The 22307-nt window shown below is 47.9% G+C and overlaps 1 protein-coding gene across 1 annotated transcript in view; it reads left to right on the top strand.

The window, feature by feature from the left end:
- The window catches only part of LOC135385466 (kin of IRRE-like protein 3), a 403730-nt gene that overhangs the window by 271541 nt on the left and 109882 nt on the right, over positions 1 to 22307 (top strand). The window contains exon 3 of the mRNA XM_064614796.1: positions 12253 to 12388. Within this exon, the coding sequence (XP_064470866.1) occupies positions 12253 to 12388 (136 nt within the window). The remainder of the gene's footprint in view (positions 1 to 12252; positions 12389 to 22307) is intronic.

Here is a 22307-nt window from a genome sequence, read left to right as displayed (position 1 = left end):
TGTTTTGGCGCTTCTAATTCGCAGTCTCATTGACCTTTTTCACAATGGCCTATGCGCATGCGTATGACCTTGAGTCGCCGGAGAGGATTCTCTCCGTCTTCACTAGATGGCGCACTATGGGGACGACAGAAGTGGGGACCAGTGGGGAGACCGCACGAATGGCGCGACCTTGTCGGCCCCACTCCGGACCAGTTTTAGTGCTTTGTGCTACTCACGTGGATTTGTTTTGACGCGCGCCGAGCATGATTCGTTGGAGAGCCGCTAGGATACGACACGTAAGTGAAAGAGGTTCATTAGTAGAGACATTCCTTCTCTAGTGAAGCCCCTCGTGATGCAGATGGGTGGGGCCGTGTTCTTACGTGTTCCTTGGTCAGGGTGAAAGCGCCATACGTGATGGTTAATGGAATTTCGAGCTTGAATGTTACTTGGAATGGCTGGCAGAGTAGGAGGAACTTTTGTGGCTCGCTTGGTTGAGCATCTGCTCTCTGATTTCCATGTATGCCCTTGTTTGATAGTACCCACTCACGTTGCGCTGCAAGGACCAATTTTACGCGCACAGTAACGCCAGTGAAATTCGCCATTATTTATGCTGTCCACGCTATTACGAGCTTCCTTGATTATCCGCTCCCCTTCCTCCACAGCTTCTGTTTCTAGTTCTTCTGGAATTTCAGGCTCTACATTACGTAGTCATCTTCATGGCATTCTACAGCTTAACATGCACACTCTAAGTTAAGTAAAAACACAACATATCGAGCTCTTCTGCCAGCGGAAATTATTTTCCACTTAGATCATTCTTATATGGCGTAGCGTTTACACTTCTTTTGGGAAACGTGAAAGATATGCCAGTCCTCCTCAGGTACCAGCGGACGCGGCTGTAGAATATGTACCACTGCGCCCATATACCATGTTGCAAGCCCATTGGCCTAGACTGTGCGCGCGCTCCGATTGGTCGAGAACGTTTTGAAATCGCACGGGTTCGAATCCCGGTGCCGGCTGTGCTGTCTGGGGTTTTTCCTGGGTTTTCCTCAGACGCTTTCAGACATATGTCGGCACAGTTCCCCTAGAAGTCGGCCCAGGACGCACATTTCCCCAGGGCGTCAGTCGTGACGTTGCCCACATACGTGAGGCCGACAACGGCAAGCCCTTTCAACATCGCCACCACCACCTTGAAATCGCATTTTGTACGCGCGCATGTGCGTACAGCGTGTCGGCCGTTTCAGCATAGTTTCGAAATGTCGGCATGACCGGCATGTCGTCCTCCTGTGTTCGGTGGTGGCAATCGACAGAACAGTTTGCAGAAATATGTTCGCGGGTTTATTCGTGCGTTATTGTGAGTCTACGCATGTTGTGCTGTTTCTGGACGCAAGTATTATCCCACGAACAATTTGTCAACTGCGGTACCGGGATGCTTCATGAGTTGGAGCGTGAAGAACAAGTTCGGGCGCCGTTGGATTTCGAGGACTGTCAACAAAGACAGGATTACGTGCCACACCCAAGCTTTTCGCTTCGCTATGTATTGGCATCAGAGCGGAAGACCAGCCACACAGACTGGCTCGCTTCGCTATAATGGATGCACCGCAGGCAGCGAAAGAAGATGCTCATCATGAAATGGTACGCACTCATGAGACTGGCTCGGTATTAGGAATTCAACGGTGTGTTCGTTCTGCTTCATGTTCGAACTTTGTCCCAGTGTGTCAGCAACGCAGTGGGCTTTGTACGCGCAGTGCACCCATGTATCAGATCTTTGAATTATGGCTTTGTACCAAATAAATATTTATTTTACCCCAAAATTTCTTTAGTTATTTTGAATACCGAGTAACGGCGGCAGTTCTGAAATCCAGTAGAAGTCGATGGTAGCCAGGACCGACCGAAAAGCCAGCCAGACATGGAGGCTCCTGATTGGCCGACTGGTTGTGCATAATATCCACCACGTCGCAATTTCATTGGTCGTGTGCCCAGTGTTGTGTGAATTATCTCAAACTATGGGCTCTATGCGGAGCTGTTGGAGCCTGGATATGCTGTCTCCGGGAGTGTAACTTGACTGTCGAAATGACTAACAGTTATCGTGACGGGGAGGGTAAAGTTGCGACTACACGGAGAAGTAGACTGGACGAGATTCATAACCTGCTGTAAGGGGGTTTGATGAGTCTCGTCTTTTGCACTTCTCTGTATTTCGGCTGTACTCCTTCCTGGGACTCAAGGAAATGTCGCAGTTTACTAAATTTTATGCATATATATTGAATACTTTATTTTGTGGCGGCCCTAGGCCTAGTGGATTGCCCGTTTTGGAATTCCGTCCACCGTGACCACTGACCGCGGACGGCAGTTTGAGTCAGCGCTTTTTGCTGCCCTGACCACTCTACTGGGTACGCACCGAATCCGCACGACTGCCTACCACCCAGCGGCAAATGGCTTGGTAGAGAGGTTCCACCGCCAGCTGAAGACTGCCCTCAAGGCGCAACCTGACCCGGCCTCTTGGACGGAGGCCCTCCCAGTCGTCCTTCTTGGCCTTCGCTCCGCTAGCAAGCCTGACCTGGGGTGCACGTCATCCGAACTCGTGTACGGAACTACGCTCCGGCTTCGCGGCGACTTTATATCCCCCAGCAAGACCTCAGGTGTGCCGGACGCTACAGACTATGTCAGCCGTCTTCGGACCATCTTCGACACCATAGTGGCCGTGTCTCCCCGCCACGGCCCTTCGGCCAAGCCGTTCGTCCATCAGGACCTCCGTACCTGCACGGAACTGACCCACTCCCCAACGTATGAAATATGTAAAAGGCTCTCCTGACCTAACCTTGGGCAGTCTCGACGGCTGCATATTCTACAGGAACTGACCCACTCCCCAACGCTTGAATTACGTAGAAGGCGCTCATGACCTAACCTTGTTACACGTGTTCGTACGTATCGATAGCGTACGCAAGCCGCTCCAACCACCCTACAACGGCCCTTACCCCGTCGTGAGTCGCACACCAAAATTTAACACCCTCCTCATCAACGGGAAACGCGACCAGATTTCCATCGATCGGCTGAAGCCTGCCTATATGGAGTCGTCCATACTTCCCGCTACAACCTACTTTCCATTGTCGATTCCCTCTCCGGACTCTGATCCTGCCAAGCTGCGCCGTCAAGTCCGCTGGGCACCAGTCCTCGAAACCATCCGCTCCATCGCTTCGCCTGCTCGCTAGATGGGGGGCTACTGTGGCGGCCCTAGTGCCATCGCCACACTGCTTCCGCCAGGCGGGAGCTGGCGCGAATAAACGTGAATCAGTTCTCTTCTGATCTTTGCCAATGAAGGTTGTCTCCTCGTTCCTTCCTTCAATTTCAAAGCGAAGATATTTGTCCACAATCTTTGGAGCTTAAGATGATTTATGTGGAAGCGAATTACTTTGAAACATCAAATGGATGATGACAATGACATGGGGTGCCTCACTCCTGGGGTGCAGCACCCTACCCTATTACGTGTAAGACATTAGGTCATTGATAATGACAAATCAAGTAAATGAAATTAATAAGCCTGAATGAAGTGAAATGAGTTCAGTAGTTTACAGAACAATTTATTTGATTGAGTTATATGATTGCGGTTCATTATTGTCTGAGGCACGGGAAGTTATCTATAAAGGCCTTTGTAGGCCTTTGTAGGAGAAAATTTCTGCACTTATGCACCCGTACAAGAACCTCTCGCCTCAAATCTGCGCTTATCTTAGTTGTCACGCTTTGCATTTCATTCTTTTGGGTATTTTCTCCGCTTTGTGTTATGCCTTCCCTACAGGATATGCTGTTACGGTTCAAATGGCGGGATACGACAATAGATTCGGAAATTGTAATATATTTCGTGTATAGGAGACTCTTGTTAAACGGGACGTCTAGTGGTCCGTCCGTACACCTCTCAAATATTATGGAAGAAATAAATGAACAAAAAGCGAAATATAAAGGTGTTCCGTCCACCCGTTCGCGGTCGTAGAGCGCAGCACTTTCCAACGACACTGTACTGGATCGAGGTTGAGATTGAAATTGCTCGCTTTGAAATGCTGCTCTTACATATAGATTTGGAAACATATCGTGCGTGTAATAGATCGATAACGGGGTGATTTGGGTCATTTTTGTCTTAAACTTGTCGTGCTGGAAGGCTCACACGGCTGTTGTTTCTGTGCCGCTGTTATCTAAGCCGAGTGAGATTTTCTGCTCCAGCTTATTGCCGATCCAATCCTGGAAATAATTTTTGAGGCTTACCTCGACTGGTGTCGTTGAAAGTGGTCTCGAGTACAGTCGTCTTTGACATGAGTGAGGCCAGCAACGGGAAATCACCACCACCACCACCAATGTCCTTGGACTTCAGCAAAATCGGCTAGTTCAGCCGAGGGACGCAAAATACAGACACATAAGGCGACCGTCTTCTAACAACTGGGTTTATGAAGACAGCCGTGTTACGTGTCTGTGTTTTTCGTCCCTCGTCGTTCTTCCCGCCATGTCCTTTGTAGCTCGTATCCAACTTGCTTGCACTAGCGCTCTCGTTAGATTCCTCCTAGACTTATTGTAGAATTTGTCTACATATTAATTATACGGTCGGCTGAGCCGCTGTTTTTGTACACGATCGTATGAGAGCAGCATTCATTCCCATCTTTCCATTAATTACATCCATTTTCTGTTGCAGTATTCCACTCTCAGTCTCTCGTTCATCTATAGGCGTCCTAAAATATGAACCACATTTCGGTTACAATGATCCATATATTTTCTGCCAACTGTGGCGTCGGACTGCAGGTGTGCATCAGACACCTGCTTGGTGATTTGCGTATAACTTCGGTTCCGCGTTAGTAACGCCGGTTCAATATACCACGATCATCCTGGCACCTAACTCTTTCTCACGGCATGATTCCTGGTTTACAGCCGTGGCAAATTCAGATCAGCTACACGAATCTCATTAATGAAATCGCCCTGTAGACGCCACACTATCTTAATGCGGCTCAAAGGAAAGCAGATGTTGAGTAATGACTTACAGGGAATCTCCCTGGCCCAAAAGCGCAACCGCTCAGCTCAGCCCTTACCACATCATCCCAGAAGCAGAAATCAACCAATATATATATATATATATATATAAAGTAACAATAATAACGAAAACTCCACCACGAGGGGACGCGTAATGGATATAGGAAGGGACGTATTGATCCGCATGGGACGTTTAGGCTCATTTTTCCATCCGTTGGGACTCGTTTATATCATCAGACCAGGTTTCCATCGTCCCACTCCCTTAGGGGAATGCTTGACTGTGTACAGCAGTCAGAACGGAGCGCGGCCTTGATAACGCGAAGGCGAAGTTACTCGTTCATCACTCCCGAATTCCCCATCTTATTCGGGAGTGTCACCAGATGACGTCCACTGTATGATGGCCTCGGGCGTAACGGAGATAAGTCATGTTGTGTACCCGGAACGCGTCCTGCCTTCGTCAACCGCCTTGATATTTTTCCGCAAGACGATATGAGGATAGAATGTGTGCTAAGAAAGGTAAATAGACCGACCGGGACGCGCCGTAATGCTTGCGCCTGGACGACAGGGAAGTGCAAGAGGTTTAGGTGCGTCGATGGTTGCAGATGTTTGTTAAAATATAATGTGCAATGCGAACATTTCCCTGAGGCTTCTCTTCTTCTTTTTATTCTTTGTGATGCGTTTTGTTGTGGACGGTCGTGTCAGGGCAGTGAAGGATACTGTTGTTGAATAGAGTTTCCCGCGTGAATGTATAGACTGTATAGAATGCATGTAAGTTTGAAATTTCTATTGTTAATCATATATTCTACGTTCACTATCATTTTATCCAATTTATTTGTACCTTAATTAAGGACTCTCTATGGGGAATATTGCATAAGGAGGTGGACGTGTTGCTATTCTTCTTTACAAAGCATATTGAACAGAGCACAAGATAAAACAGAAGAGGGTATGTTAGAAGACGGAATAAAATATCATAATTATCATCGGCATCCTGAGTCATTTATCTAGGCATTTCTTACTGACACCTTTAACAGACAGAATACAGAGTGGAGGAACAAAGGCTCAGTGCTCCCAGCGCACGTGCCACGCATTGCAATCCTGCAGACACCGAACGGAAAAAGCAAATTCAGAGCTTTAATTATCTCAGTTCAGTGCCACATACGTACACTATGTAAAGATACAAGACACACATGCTGTACTATCTGAGTATTTAATCACACACGCTGCATGCTCATTACGACGCTGTGCTATTGCCTTGTGTTGTCGCTTTTGCATTCGCCTTCGCAATCGCTCGTACGACCTCTGCATATGGTGAGCATAGTTTATCCATAGCTAAAGACGAGCAGAAAAAATAAAGAGATGAAAGCACTTCTACTAGAACACTGTAGCAAAGAAATAAAATGTTGCCGAAGAAATGAGGAAATTACTCCGCTCGTACGCTTTTCACAACACACTGATTACGTTGAGACGTGCACGAAACAGATTCAATTTATATGCAGCAAAATAAGAGGAAAACATAATGATGTAACTACTTGAGGACCTAAGCGACGAGCGAAAGGTAGATGGTACGGAGAAAGAAAGAAAGAAAGAAAGAAAAAAAAGTTTCTCGATCAGCATAGTCGGATACCCAAGACTACAACATACCAAGACAAAGACCGTTGGTGTAAAAAATAATCATAACAAAGACCTGTGCGAAGAAACAGGTGGCACACCAGAGGAGAACGAAATGTTGTAAACGGAAAAGGGAGGGAGAGCGCTTGCTGCGTGGTACTGATATTGAAACACTTGCTGGGGATTAGGGGAGAGACCGAGGAGGAAGCAAGAGAAAAGGGAGATGTTCGTTAAGCAAGAGAGTAAAGAAATTAATAAACGACCCTGGCCGTCGAGGAAGATAATTTGGGTCACAAAGGAAGCGATCCAGTGTATTTAAAGCTGCACGCTTCACCCGCTGGTGGGAAACAAAGGGCTTGGGTTTGGAAAGTATGTAAAATGCAATGTATATCGCGTTAACGGTGGGTGCGGGGGAGGGACACTTCTTTCCTTGTGCTCAGATCGATTTCTGCTTTTGAAATGTTCGCTCGTTTAAAGGGCTCTTTTGAACTTTCCTCCTTGCAATTTTGGCAGAACGCTTTGTAACGTTCAGCGCGTGAAGGAGAATGAAGTCTTATGTGCTATGCATGCCGTTCTATTGATCTTCATGGTACCCACAGGTATTGGCGTAGACGCGAATCGTTCTCGGTAATGTATTTTACAGCGTTGCACATTTTGTGTTTTTCTGTCTACTTTTTCAATCACGTCTTTACTCTTCTGCAGAGGCACTCTCAGAAGCATGGATCCACAATGTTCAAAGGACCTTTATGTTGCGTAAGAGGTATTAGGATACCGCTCTGGACGAGCGACATCGTCCATTTACTTTAAGCTCAGTTTCATTGTTGAATCGTTTTTTGTGTTGGGCGGGAGCTGCTAGAAAACAACTTAGGCGATAGCACTTGCAATACTGTGCATTGCATAGTTTTTGTTGGGTCTGCGGTTATCCGTGGATGACTTAATATTTCAGTACCAAAAAGTGAGGTTCGCTTGGCAATTTTCAAAGTTCAATTGTCAAAAAAATTTCCCTCAATTGAAAATTGTCCAAATCCTTCCTAAATGGTGGTAAAAGTTCCCAGAAGGTAATTGCCGAAAGTCCCACAATCCTCCGGCGAGTACGTCTCCAGTTAGAATTTTTTATCACTTTAGGTGAAACACCCTGTATATTAGGTCCCAGTGTACCCCATATAGTACAGTTGCAATGGGCACGTGCTTGACATACTAGTGACTTTTAGTGCGTCGTACGCTATTGTCTTTGCGTATGTGAGGGATAGTATTTGGTGGTTCTGCGCACTGCGAAGCATTCTGTATGTTTTGCGCGTGCGAAGAGCCACCAACGCTATCCCTTAGATACGCATAGACGATAGCGTACGGTGCACTAAAACTCACTATTAGCGTCTGGAATTGACTGAAGAGGTGCCATTACGACAAGCGTTGACACGTGAGGAATAAAGAGATTAAACTGTAATGAGGTATGGGTCCTCCCAGATCTGCGACATCTCGATAATCTGTAACAGGCACCTCACGTCCCCAGTTATACGTCACGGGACGCCGCGCGAAGGCGTCTATTGAATGTCCCAAACTACCAAACGTGATTTGAACGTGTTTATTTATTCACATACCCCAATGTTATTCACTATCCTCCACCGTTGCACAACCGAACAATTTGATGAGACGGCTCTTCCAATTTCATGTAGAAGATGACGGCCATAAGGCATATTCAACCGACACCGGTGTAAAAACGCCTGGACAGAGCGCGGTAGCGTAGACGGAACACAGAACTTCAGCTCCGAATTTATGCGATGTAGCAGCGACGGCGTGGTCTGTCTGTAGTCACGGTGCGGCGCGCATGCGCGGTGAGTGGAGAGGGAATGAGAAAAAGAGAGGGCGCGTGGAGATCGCGGAGCTGGGCGCGGCTGCAGCTGTTGTGGTCGACAGGTTTACACTTGTGTGCGTGGGTGCGCCATGAGCTGTGCGGAGGGGCGGCGGCGAAAGAAGGCTGTCTGCGAGACGGCGCCGCCAACCTGAATCTGAGGAAGCCCGAAAGGCTCGTTTGACTGAGGATGCTGTCTTGCGTTAAGGTTGTTTAGGTTCGCGTGAAGGGCCGTGTAGCGTTTGTGAAGAGTCGAAGGATTGTGCACCGTTCTGAAGCGGAGTTCCCAAAGGGTTTTCAAGTTTTAATGCTAACGCATTTCCGTCGAATCCACCAATGGATCGACCAGCATTTGCGCTGCGAGAAATGCTAGGATAAGATTCAGGTGAAGACTCAAGGATTGGTGCGTTAAAAACTTTTATATACGACAGAAAGGGCGTAATGGACATTCCAGGCGCCCTGCAGACTGCCTCTAATATATTGAGTACCTTCCAGTTGCCCAAACAGAACAAATGAAAAACAAGTCAGAATGTTACCTGTAGTACGCAAAATTCGTACAAATTAACAAGCAGATTCCGGAAAATGATGTTGCATAGGGTGGAATAGGACACGCTCTGCCCAATTCGTATACACGAAATGGGGGGGGGGGGGAGGGCGAGGCCCCCGTAGTATGGGCTGCGAGTGGAAGCGCCCCTGTCCCCGCCTTTCGACATTCCTGCTCGACAATCACTTCTTGTGATTATCGAACACACGCTCTCATGACGTGTTACACGGCTGTACCGAGATTCCGTCACTCGAGCAACTGTCCACCGTCCTCGTACTTATCCTATACGCTTTCTACAAAACGGTCTTGCACGACAGAAGGAAGCTCTACAATATTATGCTCCAATGCTTCTGTCAAAGTGACTGTCACCTCCGGAAACGTGTGTATGGAACAGGTGCCACAATATTTGACATTGTTCGACAGTCTTCGGCCAATTTCTCTCCCGAAAAGTGCATATACATTAAATAATAACAATAATGATTCATTTAGTGCCCAAGAACGGCCCAGGCATAGGCGCCGCAGAGATTTTTTTCCAGGGGGGAGAGTCTTGGCAAAAAAACAAAACAAAACAAAAAAACATACGTTTCTTGAATCCGGGGGGGGGGGGGGGCAACGGCCCCCTTTGCGCTCCGTGACGGCGCCCATGGGTTCAGGACCTTTGCGTTTCGCACTCTGTGAGGCAAATAAACGTCTTTTTTATGTAGGCATTGCCTCTGCTGTTGGGGGAGCCCCAGTGGCAAGGACGTCACGGTGACGTACTTTTTGTACGCCAATTTGAGGGGAGCACGCAGCCGACAGCCTTGCTTCGCAGACGATTTTTTCCCAGCTCGTCTGCTCGTGCCTTTCAGACGACCGCCGCTCAAGCGGCTCATCTTTGTCAAAAGCGTGCCATCATTGGTCGGTTACAGTACGAAGTTTCCTTGTTTTTCCAGAGAGGAAATCCCGCCATACTCTCAACATCCGGCGGTTCTCTTGCGCTTTATTTCACGAAATTGCTGAAAAATTGCGCCAGTAATTCGCACGGAATTTTCGATGCCATGCTCGGTGATGAGCGAGGAATAAAATGTCCCCATAGTTTCGGAATCGATGTGGGCGAAGGCGAGCGTCCCTTCACGAAAAGCTACCCGCATACTTTTAATCATGTTCCGAAAGCAACGACGCCACCATCTCACGCATTTACGTCCGTCATTCGAACCGAAAACAAGCAGAAAATGGAGAAGGCCAAATCGTAATAATCGTCACAGTTCAGCGACACAAACCCGCATGAATCCGCCGGTCATAAATCACGTCACGTGACAGCCGCGCTTAACTTGTCCAGCTCGGCGAACAAATGATTCATTCTCACTTTCGTAGTTGAAGGAGGGGGGGAGGAGAAAAGCGAACAAAATCGTAATAAAACAAAAGACGTACAGACGATCCGACGGAAGTCTCTCAAGCCATGGGAGGAAACGGATGATTAGCCTTCCCCTTGCGGTAGACTTTTAAAAGGGGGGCATTTTAGAGATAGCGTTGCATGGGAACGAGAATTCGTTGCGGTTGGCTTCTAAACTGCCCATCCAAGAAACAGCGTTTTTAAACTTATTTAGTGATTAGCGCTTGGGTGCATGAGAGCGTCATTCATATTCGATATAACGATGGGAAGAGAAGGAATGAGTTGCTGCAAAGTCCGGATAACAGACGAGCGAAGGTGAAAACTTGTAACTCAATAGCTAAGTGACCTCCGCTGAGTTATGAAACTCATTATTGTGTCAATTGAGCTCTTGTTTTCGGTATCGATAAGGCAATAGAGCGTTTTAGAATAAGGCACCCAAAAATGCAAACGCTGTGATGCGCTCGGTGTCCTCTCCCCATGCACGGGTTTTCGAACAGGGTTTTCATAACACAGAGTTCGTGGGGACAAACAACGGAGACTCACAAAAGAAAAGGACATAAGCAACCCCCTTTCCAGGTATCTTGCGTTGTTTGAAGAAGAATAAATGGCATCATGAAACAGCATTTTTCTTTTCTTTCTTCTTTTTTTTTTTTTTTTCAGTTGTTTCAAGACGTCACGAGCAGATTCTATCTGCCGCAAGGGCGCCGCAAGCTAGTTTTGGGACCCCACGCTGTTTTCGAAATATAGGGTGGCCACTCAAACCCCGAGGCGCTAGTTCTGGGCATGCATAGTGGCTACGACGCTACTTCTTTGGGGCTCCAAAACGCATGGGTCTGACTTTCGAAAATTCTGTATTAGCTGTCAGGGAATGAAGGCAGATGGCAATAATTTGAGGGGAGAAAGCCGCTAAACGAAGCCAGGACGATTCCGCTCATGAGTAAAATCTTGCAGCCAAAGAGTGTACCTTGGTGTACGATTCCGCTTTTCTTTTTCTCCTAATATCCCTTTCGAATAACAGGAGAAAAAAGAAAATACGATATACCGTTTTGCCTTGTTTGTAATGAAATAGACTCGTGGATTTTACAACGTCGTTTTCATAGCGGGGTGCTCAACTTCAGTGACATGCAGCCCTATAGCCAACTATGAGGACAGCACCCCTAATGGATGTCTCCTTAAGTGCCATGGCTTTGAGTTTGATATTTTCAGTTCTGCGGGTGTCCGTGTTGCAGGAAAGTGTGTACATTTCAGCTTGTACTTATGTAAGCAGGGTAATCAATGGCAGCAATTTTTAGTCCCGGAGCAGCCGGAAGCACAAGTATAAGCGTCCTATTTTAAATCCATCGTTGACTCTACCAGCGTCTTGCCACGCCAACGCTGGCTAATCTGCATCTCGCAAAGCCATCCTTGCGTGCGTAGGACTATGATCTCTGAAAATAAATAAATAAATAAACAAACACTTGATTTGGATAGAGATGCGTGGGGTGTTTCAAGGACAAGGAAGATGAAAGAGAAATGTGCATTTTGTGACCCCGAGGCTTCGTTTTGATAGGTGCGCGTATAACGACGCGTTTCTCTTGATTCTATTTTTCTTTTCTTTTTTTCAATTTTTTATTTACTTTTCTTTATTTTTTTTGCAGTTGCAGAATTGGTCGGGTGCCGAATTCAATTTCTCCACATTTTTTTAATTTACTTATCAACTTAGCATTTTGTGGATGGTTCCTTCCAGAAACAGCAAGCACGTCAGGCTGACGGGTGCTTTGCTTGATAAATCCTTTTGGCTGTATTTATAAAACATGTGCTAACTGATTTATGGTTGTGCATTAGCAGTGGTCACAATCTCAGATTCCGTTTTCATTCTTAAAAACGTCAAAACTGAATATCAAATTTGAATTCCAGAGCTCACGTACAACTGTGGGAAACCTTCTTCTGAAGAAGACGGACCTGAACACGGAAGGCACGTACCGCTGCGAGGTTTCAGCGGACGCACCATCATTCCAAACGATCAGGGCTGAAAAAGAGCTGAAAGTGTACGGTAAGCAGATGCTATAAGTTGCTGATATCTCTTTCCTTCCTCTGAACGTAGTAAAACTTCGTAGGAGAGAGCGAAGTTGTTGGTTCGATGTTTTCTTCTGATCCCACTGCTTGCCGTAGCCAGTTGCGTTCGATGATGAAATCGGACAACGTCTCAGTCACTCCACGACGGGTTTATTAACACGATGATATTTACAAGACACAGTCAAGACGTTCGTCCTGAGACGTCCGTTCGCCTCGGAGTCCCGTTCGCCAAGTCCCCTTCTTTCTTTCAACCCTGCTGCTCATGGCGTTGTTTTCCAGTCCCCAATGCTGCCCTTCCCTTTGTACGACTTAAGTTACCCGCTTGACGAAAATAATACAAAAACAATACACCTCGTCCAAACGTTAACTCGCCTATCCAAACCATCCCCGAACTCTGAGATTTATAGCTTCCTGTTTGCTACACACAACTATTGGAAGAACCCCTCACGGTAACCCGATCCCCCGTGTCTTCTCTCCAGACTCTAGGAGCATTATCTAGACACCATACGTGCTAGGAACGAGGGTGGCATCTTCAAAGTGTCCGGCCGTGTTCTCCGAAAGCGCGGGGGCACATAGAGGTAAAAAATATAAAAGAAACCCGGCATTTCTGTCGCGCAGCAAGTTCCATCTTTACACCTCCCGCCACAAGAATGTGACAGGGCGTTTTGCGCTGTCACAGTCAAACCAACTTGCGGTGCGACCGACCTTACAACTACTCAAAAATATATCACACACAAACACACAAAATGCGGCAGATCATAGGAGACCGTCAGCATCACTCCAGGGTCCACAATCCTAGATAAAGTCACTGCATCACACTACTCTGTACATATAGTGTGTCTGCGCTGCGGTCCTGCCCTATATGTGCTCTACGGTGGTGTTGTGTCATGTTTTGCTTTCCATCGCTTCCTACGGCGGTATGGGAACCGCGGCAGTACTTCGATACTACCGTGTCGACCCCGCGGCATATTTTTACTGGACTGTCGGAGTATGGTCTTAGGACATGATACCACGGTACCACTGTCAGTGGTCAGTTTCTCCGGCCGTCTTTTGGAGGCGGCCTGCGGAAGTACGAGCCCCCGTATTCTCTCCCCGCGGCACGACGCGCTGTCTGTCACCTCTGAGTTATGACCCCTACGTTTCGCGTGCGTCCCCCTGGCTGTGGTTGTTCGCGGTTTTGCCTCTGTCGCTCTCTGGGCGGCCTCGTCTGACTCTGCGGCCTTCACCGCCACTGGGACATTAGACATATTGGCTTCTCTTGCTGGTCTACCTCCTACGCTAGTCAGCGCACCCGAGGTCAGGAGTTCCCATGCTCCTCCCGCAAGAAGGCAATCTGTACCCTCAGCTAGCTCCTCCGTAAAAGCGCAGTGTACGCAACATGACCCTTCGGCGCCTTTGTGGTTATTTTCTTTCCCACTCATACTAAGCGGCACCGTCCCCGATTTTGCTTGGACTTTTTGGCCGAATGCCGATACCAGCGTTACAGTTTCCATGGCTTCCGCACTTTCATTTGGGAATAAGCTAGATCTCATCACTGTTAGTTCAGTTCCTGAATCTACAACAGCTTGTACGGGGGTGCTTCCGCTGCGCAGTTCCACAATCTGCAAGGCGGATATGTGTTTTGCTCCGTTCGCGGTCGTGCAGTTGGCCCTGTATTCCCGCGTTCCATTGTCCAACGTGTCGCAGACCGTGGCAGTCCCGGCCTGATCCGTTGCTGCTGATACGGTGGCTACGTTTACTGCAGCTTGAACGCACCTGCCCTCTGTCTGTCCCTGCGGGCAATTTCGTGCGTAATGCGGCCCTTCACATATAAAACATCTTAAGTCGTTTGGGCTCCGACCGATTTGTCCTCTTCTGTGAGGTTCTTTAGGCGCGTCCCTTGCGCTCGCGTTTGCGGTTCCTTCCGTTTGTGGCTGCAGTCGTCCAGCGTTCGGCGACTGTGGAGCTCGAGCTCCAGTTGCAGCACCAATTCCTCTCGCTTCCTCAAAAGCATTTACCATCTCGGCAATTTCTGCCGCCTTTCCCCATCCGCTTCCTTCTTGTATCTTAACGTAATCGTACGCCGCGGGACTGATAACCGTTTTCAGCTGATCCGCTACGACCAACTCGACGAAATCCTCAAAATTATCGACGTCACGTGACTTCGCGTAGTACAACAGGTAGCTCCTAAGGCGCGAAGCGAAATGTGTCCACCCTTCGTCCCCAAGCCTGAACGCCGCTAGGAATTGTCTGCAGTACTCCCCCGGAGCTAACCTCAGCTCTTTCAGCACGGTATCTTTCACGGCTTCGTAGCTATCCAACTCGTCTGTAGAGAGCCTTGAGTACAAGTGCTTTACCCGTTTCGTGACAAACGGAAGGATTAGGTGGCTTTGTATATCAGCCGGCACATTGTATGATCGAAATACGCCTTCGATTCCCTCAAACCACATCGGCACCTCTAAGTCAGGTGGTAACGGCAAGAGTACGCTCTTTAGCCTTTTAGCATAGCGTTCTAATGTATCTTCTCGCGATATTGCAGGAGGAGATGAGGTCCTGAATGACCTCTCGCTGCTTGCCCGTGACAATTCCAGCTCTATGCGCCTGGCGCGTTCTCTTTCTGCTTGAGCGCGCTCCTTCTCTACTTGAGCACGCTCCTTTTCTAGCTCGATCTCTAACCTCAGTCGCTCTAGTGCAAGGTCGCGAAGATCACCCCGGTCGAGAGCAATGTTATCCTGCCTGTCCATCGGCTGGTTACGTTGACTTGACGCCATGCCAGCTGCAACTAACACGCTGCTATCAAGTGTCTCCTGCCTGTCCATCGGCCGATTACCCTGGCTTGACGCAATGCTAGCTGCAACTAACACACTGCTATCAAGCGTATAGTTTGCACCACTGCGTGTGTGCATGCGTGCAGAGTCCTACTCCTATAGGTACTCCTAACTACACTGGACTCTGGAGTATGTAAACGCTCTCCTACCTGGTGTATGGTCGTGCCAACGTCGTCCCAACACCGTCGTCCAGTCTCCAGTTCAAAGTTCAATGTCTACGCCGTGGCATACACACTGTTGACTCTGTTGACCCTGGTGATGCCGCCGCTCCAACGGTGCTTCACCCTTTTTAGTCCTCTTCGCGTCGGCTGTCCGTCGCCGTCGATGCTGCCCGTTGCCGGTCCAGTCGTGTTCACTGCAGTCCGTCGCAGATACGATTCCAACGCCGCTGTCCGTCGCAGTCGTTGCTGGCCTTTGGCAGTGTAGAATGCTGCAGTCCGTCGCAGTTGAGGTTTCAACGCCGCTGTCCTTCGCAGTCGTTGCTCACACAGCCGCCCCTACGGCTGTCCTTGGCAGTGCTCACGAATGACTTGCCTGTACCTTGTTCCATGTGCATCATCGGTGGTCGTTGTGATCAAGCAGGGGATCCTTGCCGACTGCGCCAATAAAACTTCGTAGGAGAGAGCGAAGTTGTTGGTTCGATGTTTTCTTCTGATCCCACTGCTTGCCGTAGCCAGTTGCGTTCGATGATGAAATCGGGCAACGTCTCAGTCACTCCACGACGGGTTTATTAACACGATGATATTTACAAGACACAGTCAAGACGTTCGTCCTGAGACGTCCGTTCGCCTCGGAGTCCCGTTCGCCAAGTCCCCTTCTTTCTTTCAACCCTGCTGCTCATGGCGTTGTTTTCCAGTCCCCAATGCTGCCCTTCCCTTTGTACGACTTAAGTTACCCGCTTGACGAAAATAATACAAAAACAATACACCTCGTCCAAACGTTAACTCGCCTATCCAAACCATCCCCGAACTCTGAGATTTATAGCTTCCTGTTTGCTACACACAACTATTGGAAGAACCCCTCACGGTAACCCGATCCCCCGTGTCTTCTCTCCAGACTCTAGGAGCATTATCTAGACACCATACGTGCTAGGAACGAGGGTGGCATCTTCAAAGTGTCCGGCCGTGTTCTCCGAAAGCGCGGGGGCACATAGAGGTAAAAAATATAAAAGAAACCCGGCATTTCTGTCGCGCAGCAAGTTCCATCTTTACAAACGTGGTTTCCGTGAATCGGTTTTTCTTAGGACATTGTGTTTGTTCTTACTTATTTTTGTGGTCATCATCATCACAACCAGCGGCAACGCTGCAATAAGACAGTCCCCTCTCACCATAAAGTCTCCCCTCTCCCATAATGAAGCAGTGGACATGACCTCTACGTTGATGATTCGTGGCTTTACGTCGCGAAACAACTATGATCATGAGTGACGCCACAGTGGTCGGTCTGTGGATTAATTTTGCCTACCTGTGGGTTCCTCAAAGGGACGGTCGTATCCCGAAACCCAACCATGAAACAAATTCCACTATGTTCAGCATCGGCCTTGACTAATTTTTGCGCCAGAACAGAGCTTAGATATCAAATAAATGAATGCTAGAGATCAGCACTGCTTCCGCAGCTGCAGAGACTCCGGCGGGAACGACATCAGCGTGACGTCACTCCGTGGAGAGGAGGAGTGAGAGGGCGACGCTCAGAGGAGAAAGCGCCGTACAGACAGCCGCGGCATCCCTTCTCTCGAGGCCGTGCTCCGATTGGTGGTGTTGGGTATGACGTTCCCCATTTTCCAGAGAATGAATTCCAGCATACTCTCAACATCTGGCGTCTGCTGTCGCCATGTGTTCCATCGAATGACAGTCAAACTGTTCCACTATTTCGCGTGGGATTTTCGATACCGTAATCAGTGGTCCACGAGAAATAAGATGACACCATAGTTCCGAAATCGACTGCAACGGATGTGACCCTCCCTTTAACAAGGGCTGAAATCTCAGCACATGTCGCAACGTATTTAACATCTGTGCGGAAAACTGCGTTTATAAGCAACTTGTACCCTACCACCAAATTGCTGGCGTCCTCGGCCGGGATCGAACCCGCAACCTTGGGATCAGTAACCGGACACACTGTCAATTGGCCCGCCGAGGCCGGTGACATTTGCGTGTGCAGATGAATAGGACCAGCCACAGAATATCTGTCGTCCAAAACAGCAGCCACAACTTAATGAACTGCCAGCGGCATGGCCGAGTGGGTTAAGTCGTCGCGCTGATTGGTAGCGGCCAAGGTCGCGCTGAAGACTGGGAGGTGGTGGGTTCGAATCCTACCACCGGCTGTGCCGTCTGTGGTTTTCCCTGGGTTTTCCAAATGAATGTCTGCACAGTTCCCCCTGAAGTCGTCCCAGGACGCATACTAATCCTCCTGTCCCCGACTCCTTGCCGCTGTTCTCTCTCCTTCTGTCCACATCTGTATGCCGCTCATAGCCACAGTTGCTTCGCGGCGCTAACGCGGAATAAAAAAAATAGAAATAAAACAGAAGTTGATTGAAGTCGCCTATTCTAGGTGAAGGTGCAAAACAACTTACGTATTGTTACAGGACGTTATTATTGATACGCAAAGAGCAATACCGTGTGCACCGTTGTATGGCTGTCTTGTCTTTGTGTCATGAGGAGTTCCTCCTTGATGGCGCCACCTCCCTACACCATGCAAATCTATCTGGATATGATTCACCAGGTGACTCCATATCACCGTGATCAGTTGACCGTTCCGCCATGTTTCAGATGTCCGCTAGTCCCGTCGTTCGTTTCCTATTTAAAGTAGCATAGAAGGGTAATTCCATTTTAAATCGACCAAGGTCCACCAATTACATTTTTTGATTTCAGTGAAAAAAATATGTGTTGGAAACTACCTCAAGTGAAGACGAAAGCAGGTTCCCGGGGCTTCCTACGGTCAACCAGCCCGCAGATGGAGAGGGGGTAAGATGGCGCCGTCTTCGCGACGTGATTTTTTCTCGCGACTTTGCAGCCTTACTGATGCTATTCCGTTCGCGTCACAGCCCTCATAGCTACCACACGTAAAGTCTGGGCACTCTACTATACCTGTACGGAGTGAAAATAGCGTCACCTTACAGGGACGCTGAAGAAAAAATGCCAAAGTCAGCAGATATGACAAAAAATATTTTTAGTGCTCATAGCTCATCGACGGCAGGTCAGATATCCATAAATCAAGTATGCTTTTAATACGCAATCTTCCCTCTATCGTTTCATATATAGAAAGTCACTCTAACCTCTTTCGTTGCCGAAAGAGATGTCAGTAAAGTTAGGTGAGAGCAGCAAGTTGCCAATGTTTGGTATGGCATACCTCAGCCACTGCAATACTTATTCCAATAATTTTGCGGTTACTGAAAGGCCAACGTATCCCCTACATCCAGTTGCAAAAATATGTTGCACTATTTTCGTAGGGTGAACGCAGCGAATTTTTCTCTGTGCCCAAGTTTCGCCGTTGTGGCCTTGCATTCCGACTCCACTTCCGAGTGGCACGCCGTCGCGCCTTTCAAATTGCACTTGCCTTCGGTCTTCCTGATGTTGCATTGATTCCCGCTGCTGGTACTTGTTTGTGGACATGTCCACGTCAGTGTTGTTAATTATGAGCAACCCTTTTATATGCCGTTGCGAGACCAACATCAATCGCGTCTGTCAATTATGCCGCAGCGACTGAGAGTGGAGTACCGTCTGGAGTAGCTGAGTATAGCAGCAACTTTTGTCAATACCGCACAAGGTGTTAATTTTTTAAATTAAATTCTGCACTGGGAAGCGCTACCAGTGGCTGATTGCTGGAGGTGCCGTCTTTATTACAGCCGCACAAAGAAGTAACAAAAACTCTCCGCCTACATTGCATAGGTACCATGCCTTTCTGCGATGGAAATTATCGTGACATCTATTTGTGACATATATTAATAAAAAATAATGAGGGGCGCATTCTACCGACAAGGGTTCGCCTGGTCTGGCGTGGTGCAACCTTCCTCTTATTGAACAAACCCTGTGTAATTGACCAAATAATGTCGGGGCTCAAGGGATGCATATGCTACCTATGTAATGTAAGTTAATGCTTAACGTAAGTTATTGTAATGTAAGTTGAGCTAATGACAATTTTTATTACTTCTTCTTGCGGCTGTAATAAAGACGGCACGTCCAGCAATGAGCCACTTGGTAGCACTTCCCAGTACATATTTTTTTTAGCGAACACCGTATGCAGTCTCGACAAAACTGTTTCAAAAGTTGTTGCTATACTCAGCTACATATTGTCAGTGAGTACTCCACTGTCAGTCGCTGCCAATAATAGACAGACGTTATCTGTTCGTCTTGCGACAACATATGAAAGGTTTGCACTTAAATAAGAATGCCGACGTGGACATATCCACAAATAAGTGCCAGCGGCGGGAATCAATGCAACGTCAGGGAGACAGAAGGCCCTGTGAAATGGGAAACGAGTGATGGCGTGCCACACGAAAGTGGAGTCGGAGCGCAAAACCGCAACGGCGACACATTTGCACAGAAAAAAATTCGCTGCGTTCACCCTACTAAAATAGTGCAACACATTTTTGCATCTGGAGATAGGGGTACATTGGCTTTTCATTAACCGCAAAATTATTGGCATAAGTATTGCAGCGGCTGGGGTATGCCATACCAAACATCGGCAATTTTCTGCTCTCACCTTATTTTACTGACATTTCTTTCGACAACCAAACGGGTTAGAATGGTTTTCTATATATTGAACGATAGAGGAAAGATTGCAAATTAAAAGCATACTTCATTTACGGATATCTGACCTGCCGTCGAGGAGCTATGAGCGCTAAAAGATGTGAAATTTTTGTCATATCTGCTGATTTTGGCATTTTTTCTTCAGCGTCCCTTTAAAGTGACACCGTTTTCACTCCGTACACGTATACTCGAGTGCCCATACTTTACGTGTGGTAGCGATGAGGGCTGTGACGCGAACAAAATAGCATCAATAAGGCTGCAAAGTCGCGAGAAAAAATCACGTCGCGAAGACGGCGCCACCTTCCCTTCCCTTCCTCTCCATCTGTGGACTGGTTGATCGTAGGAAGCTCCTGGAACCTGCTTTCGTCTTCACGTGAGGTCGTTTCCAACATATATTTTTTTCACTGAAATAAAAAAATGTCATCGGCGGACCTTGGTCGATTTAAAATGCAATTACCCAGAAGTCATTTTTAACACCCTCTTTTCTTCCTATAAAACTTTTAATTAGGCCAGTAACATGCACCATGAGCAGTAATTCACACCACAGAGTCATAATTATCGCAGAAATTGAATTTAAAGTGCGCCGCAAAAAGTGACCGTACGCAACGGCGATGGAGAGAAGTACCAACCTGTGCTCAGCGTGGGACCTCGCGCTGACGCTACAGGGGCCACGCTCGCTGATTGGTCCAGAGAAGTGTTGTGTGCTACTCAGCTGTTCAGTTTTCTGAAAAAGCATTGCTCCTGGCTCGGTCATGATTCGGCCGCTCTTTCTATCCCCAATTCTCCGGGGGAACTGGTAAAACTGGTTTACGGCGGCAAGAGACAGGGAGCTGACCCTCACTGACCAACGAACCAGAACGTGTTGCCCCTGTAACGTCATCGGTGAGGTGACATCGTGCTTGTCCTCCTGGCTATACTCGGAGTGGCGAGTTAAGAGTGAAGGCACGGAGCCATGTATATGTGAGTTATTTCTGGGAAACGGATTGCACGCATCAAAACCTTTCGCGCTATTCGGTAAAGTGACACACACACTTTCATCAGCCGTCTTAATCTGTTTTTTTTTTCTTTTTTCTCTTTTTTTTCATAGCCCTCTGTAGTCCTTTAGGTCACTTTCCGCAATACCCGACTGGCCGTAAAGCTCTTGCATCCTCTCCCAGCCTGCGAAATGGGTTGTCCTTCCCCTTCACAAATAATCCGGTTAGCGACGGAGAGATAATCCTCTCGGCGCATTGGGATTCTGCATAATGGTCTGTGACCGCTGCTAAGTGTCTTGTGAGTTGGCTGCTGAGCAGTTGGGTGATTGCTCAGTTGGGTATTATAACGGTATACTGACACGATTGATCTTATAATAGAGAACTGAGTATGGCGTTTGAGTCTCTTGCGTGCGCCGCACGCAAAGAGCTTACAGCCCTTCATTCTGACCCACCGGTGAGAGGTTTAGAATGATGTTGTGATTCACGAAATGCAACTGGTGACTGTGTTGTCTGGTAAACACAAAGTGACTGGATTACCTCCGCGCTCAAGTATGTAAAGTTTTCGTAAGGGCACACGTAGAAAGCTGCAAAGAACTACCGCAGGAAACGCAACACCTGCAGAAAGAGGCCGAATGTAAAAGAGGAAAGAGGTGTGGGGAACGACTATGACATCATCTTGAAGAGTGCATTCCACTTTATAGGAGGCAGTAACAGGAATGGATGCGCCATCCTGCAGACAGGAAGCGTGTGTCGAGTTTAGCAAGCGGTAGTGCAAAGGACGGTACAGGACACTCACGACAAAACAGCGCACAGCGGAAAACAACAACAACTTTGTTACGGGACGATGGATGGGGAGTTTCATCGCCGGGGGCGATACTCTACCCCATTGCTGGTGGTGATGCGGGGAATGAAATAATGAGCCCCTTTACAATACGGATCGAAGTCCTGTGGTGTCCAGAAAGGTGAAGAGCGCCTTGAGGGCAGAGCGTTGGTGTGCTGGTGCGCACAGCGGAATAAACTAATTATGCGTTAAATAAGTATTAGACCTCCCAACTTTCCCTATGCGCAAGCAACTTTCGGTACATTACTCTGTATGGCGACGAGCTCGTGGTTTTCATTCTGTTCCCTTAAGTCGCTCGTTTTTCACCCGAAGATATTCGTTCGTTCTGCTTCTGCACTGCGAAGGGGTGGGGGTCGGACTCGCTCGAGGAAGTGTTACCGAAAGGGAGCTGCCATTCGTTGTTCATGGAAGGCGTTGCCTTCCGTTGACTGCTTCATTCCGCTAAACTTGACGCGTTCGTTTTCCTAAATTCATCACTTGCTATCGAAATTCGGGATACTGTGTGCATATTTTATATGTATTTGTTAAACAA

The sequence above is a fragment of the Ornithodoros turicata genome, chromosome 2 (assembly GCF_037126465.1).
Source record: "Ornithodoros turicata isolate Travis chromosome 2, ASM3712646v1, whole genome shotgun sequence".
NCBI lineage: Eukaryota > Metazoa > Arthropoda > Arachnida > Ixodida > Argasidae > Ornithodoros > Ornithodoros turicata.
This window is presented reverse-complemented; position numbering and strand designations above follow the sequence as displayed.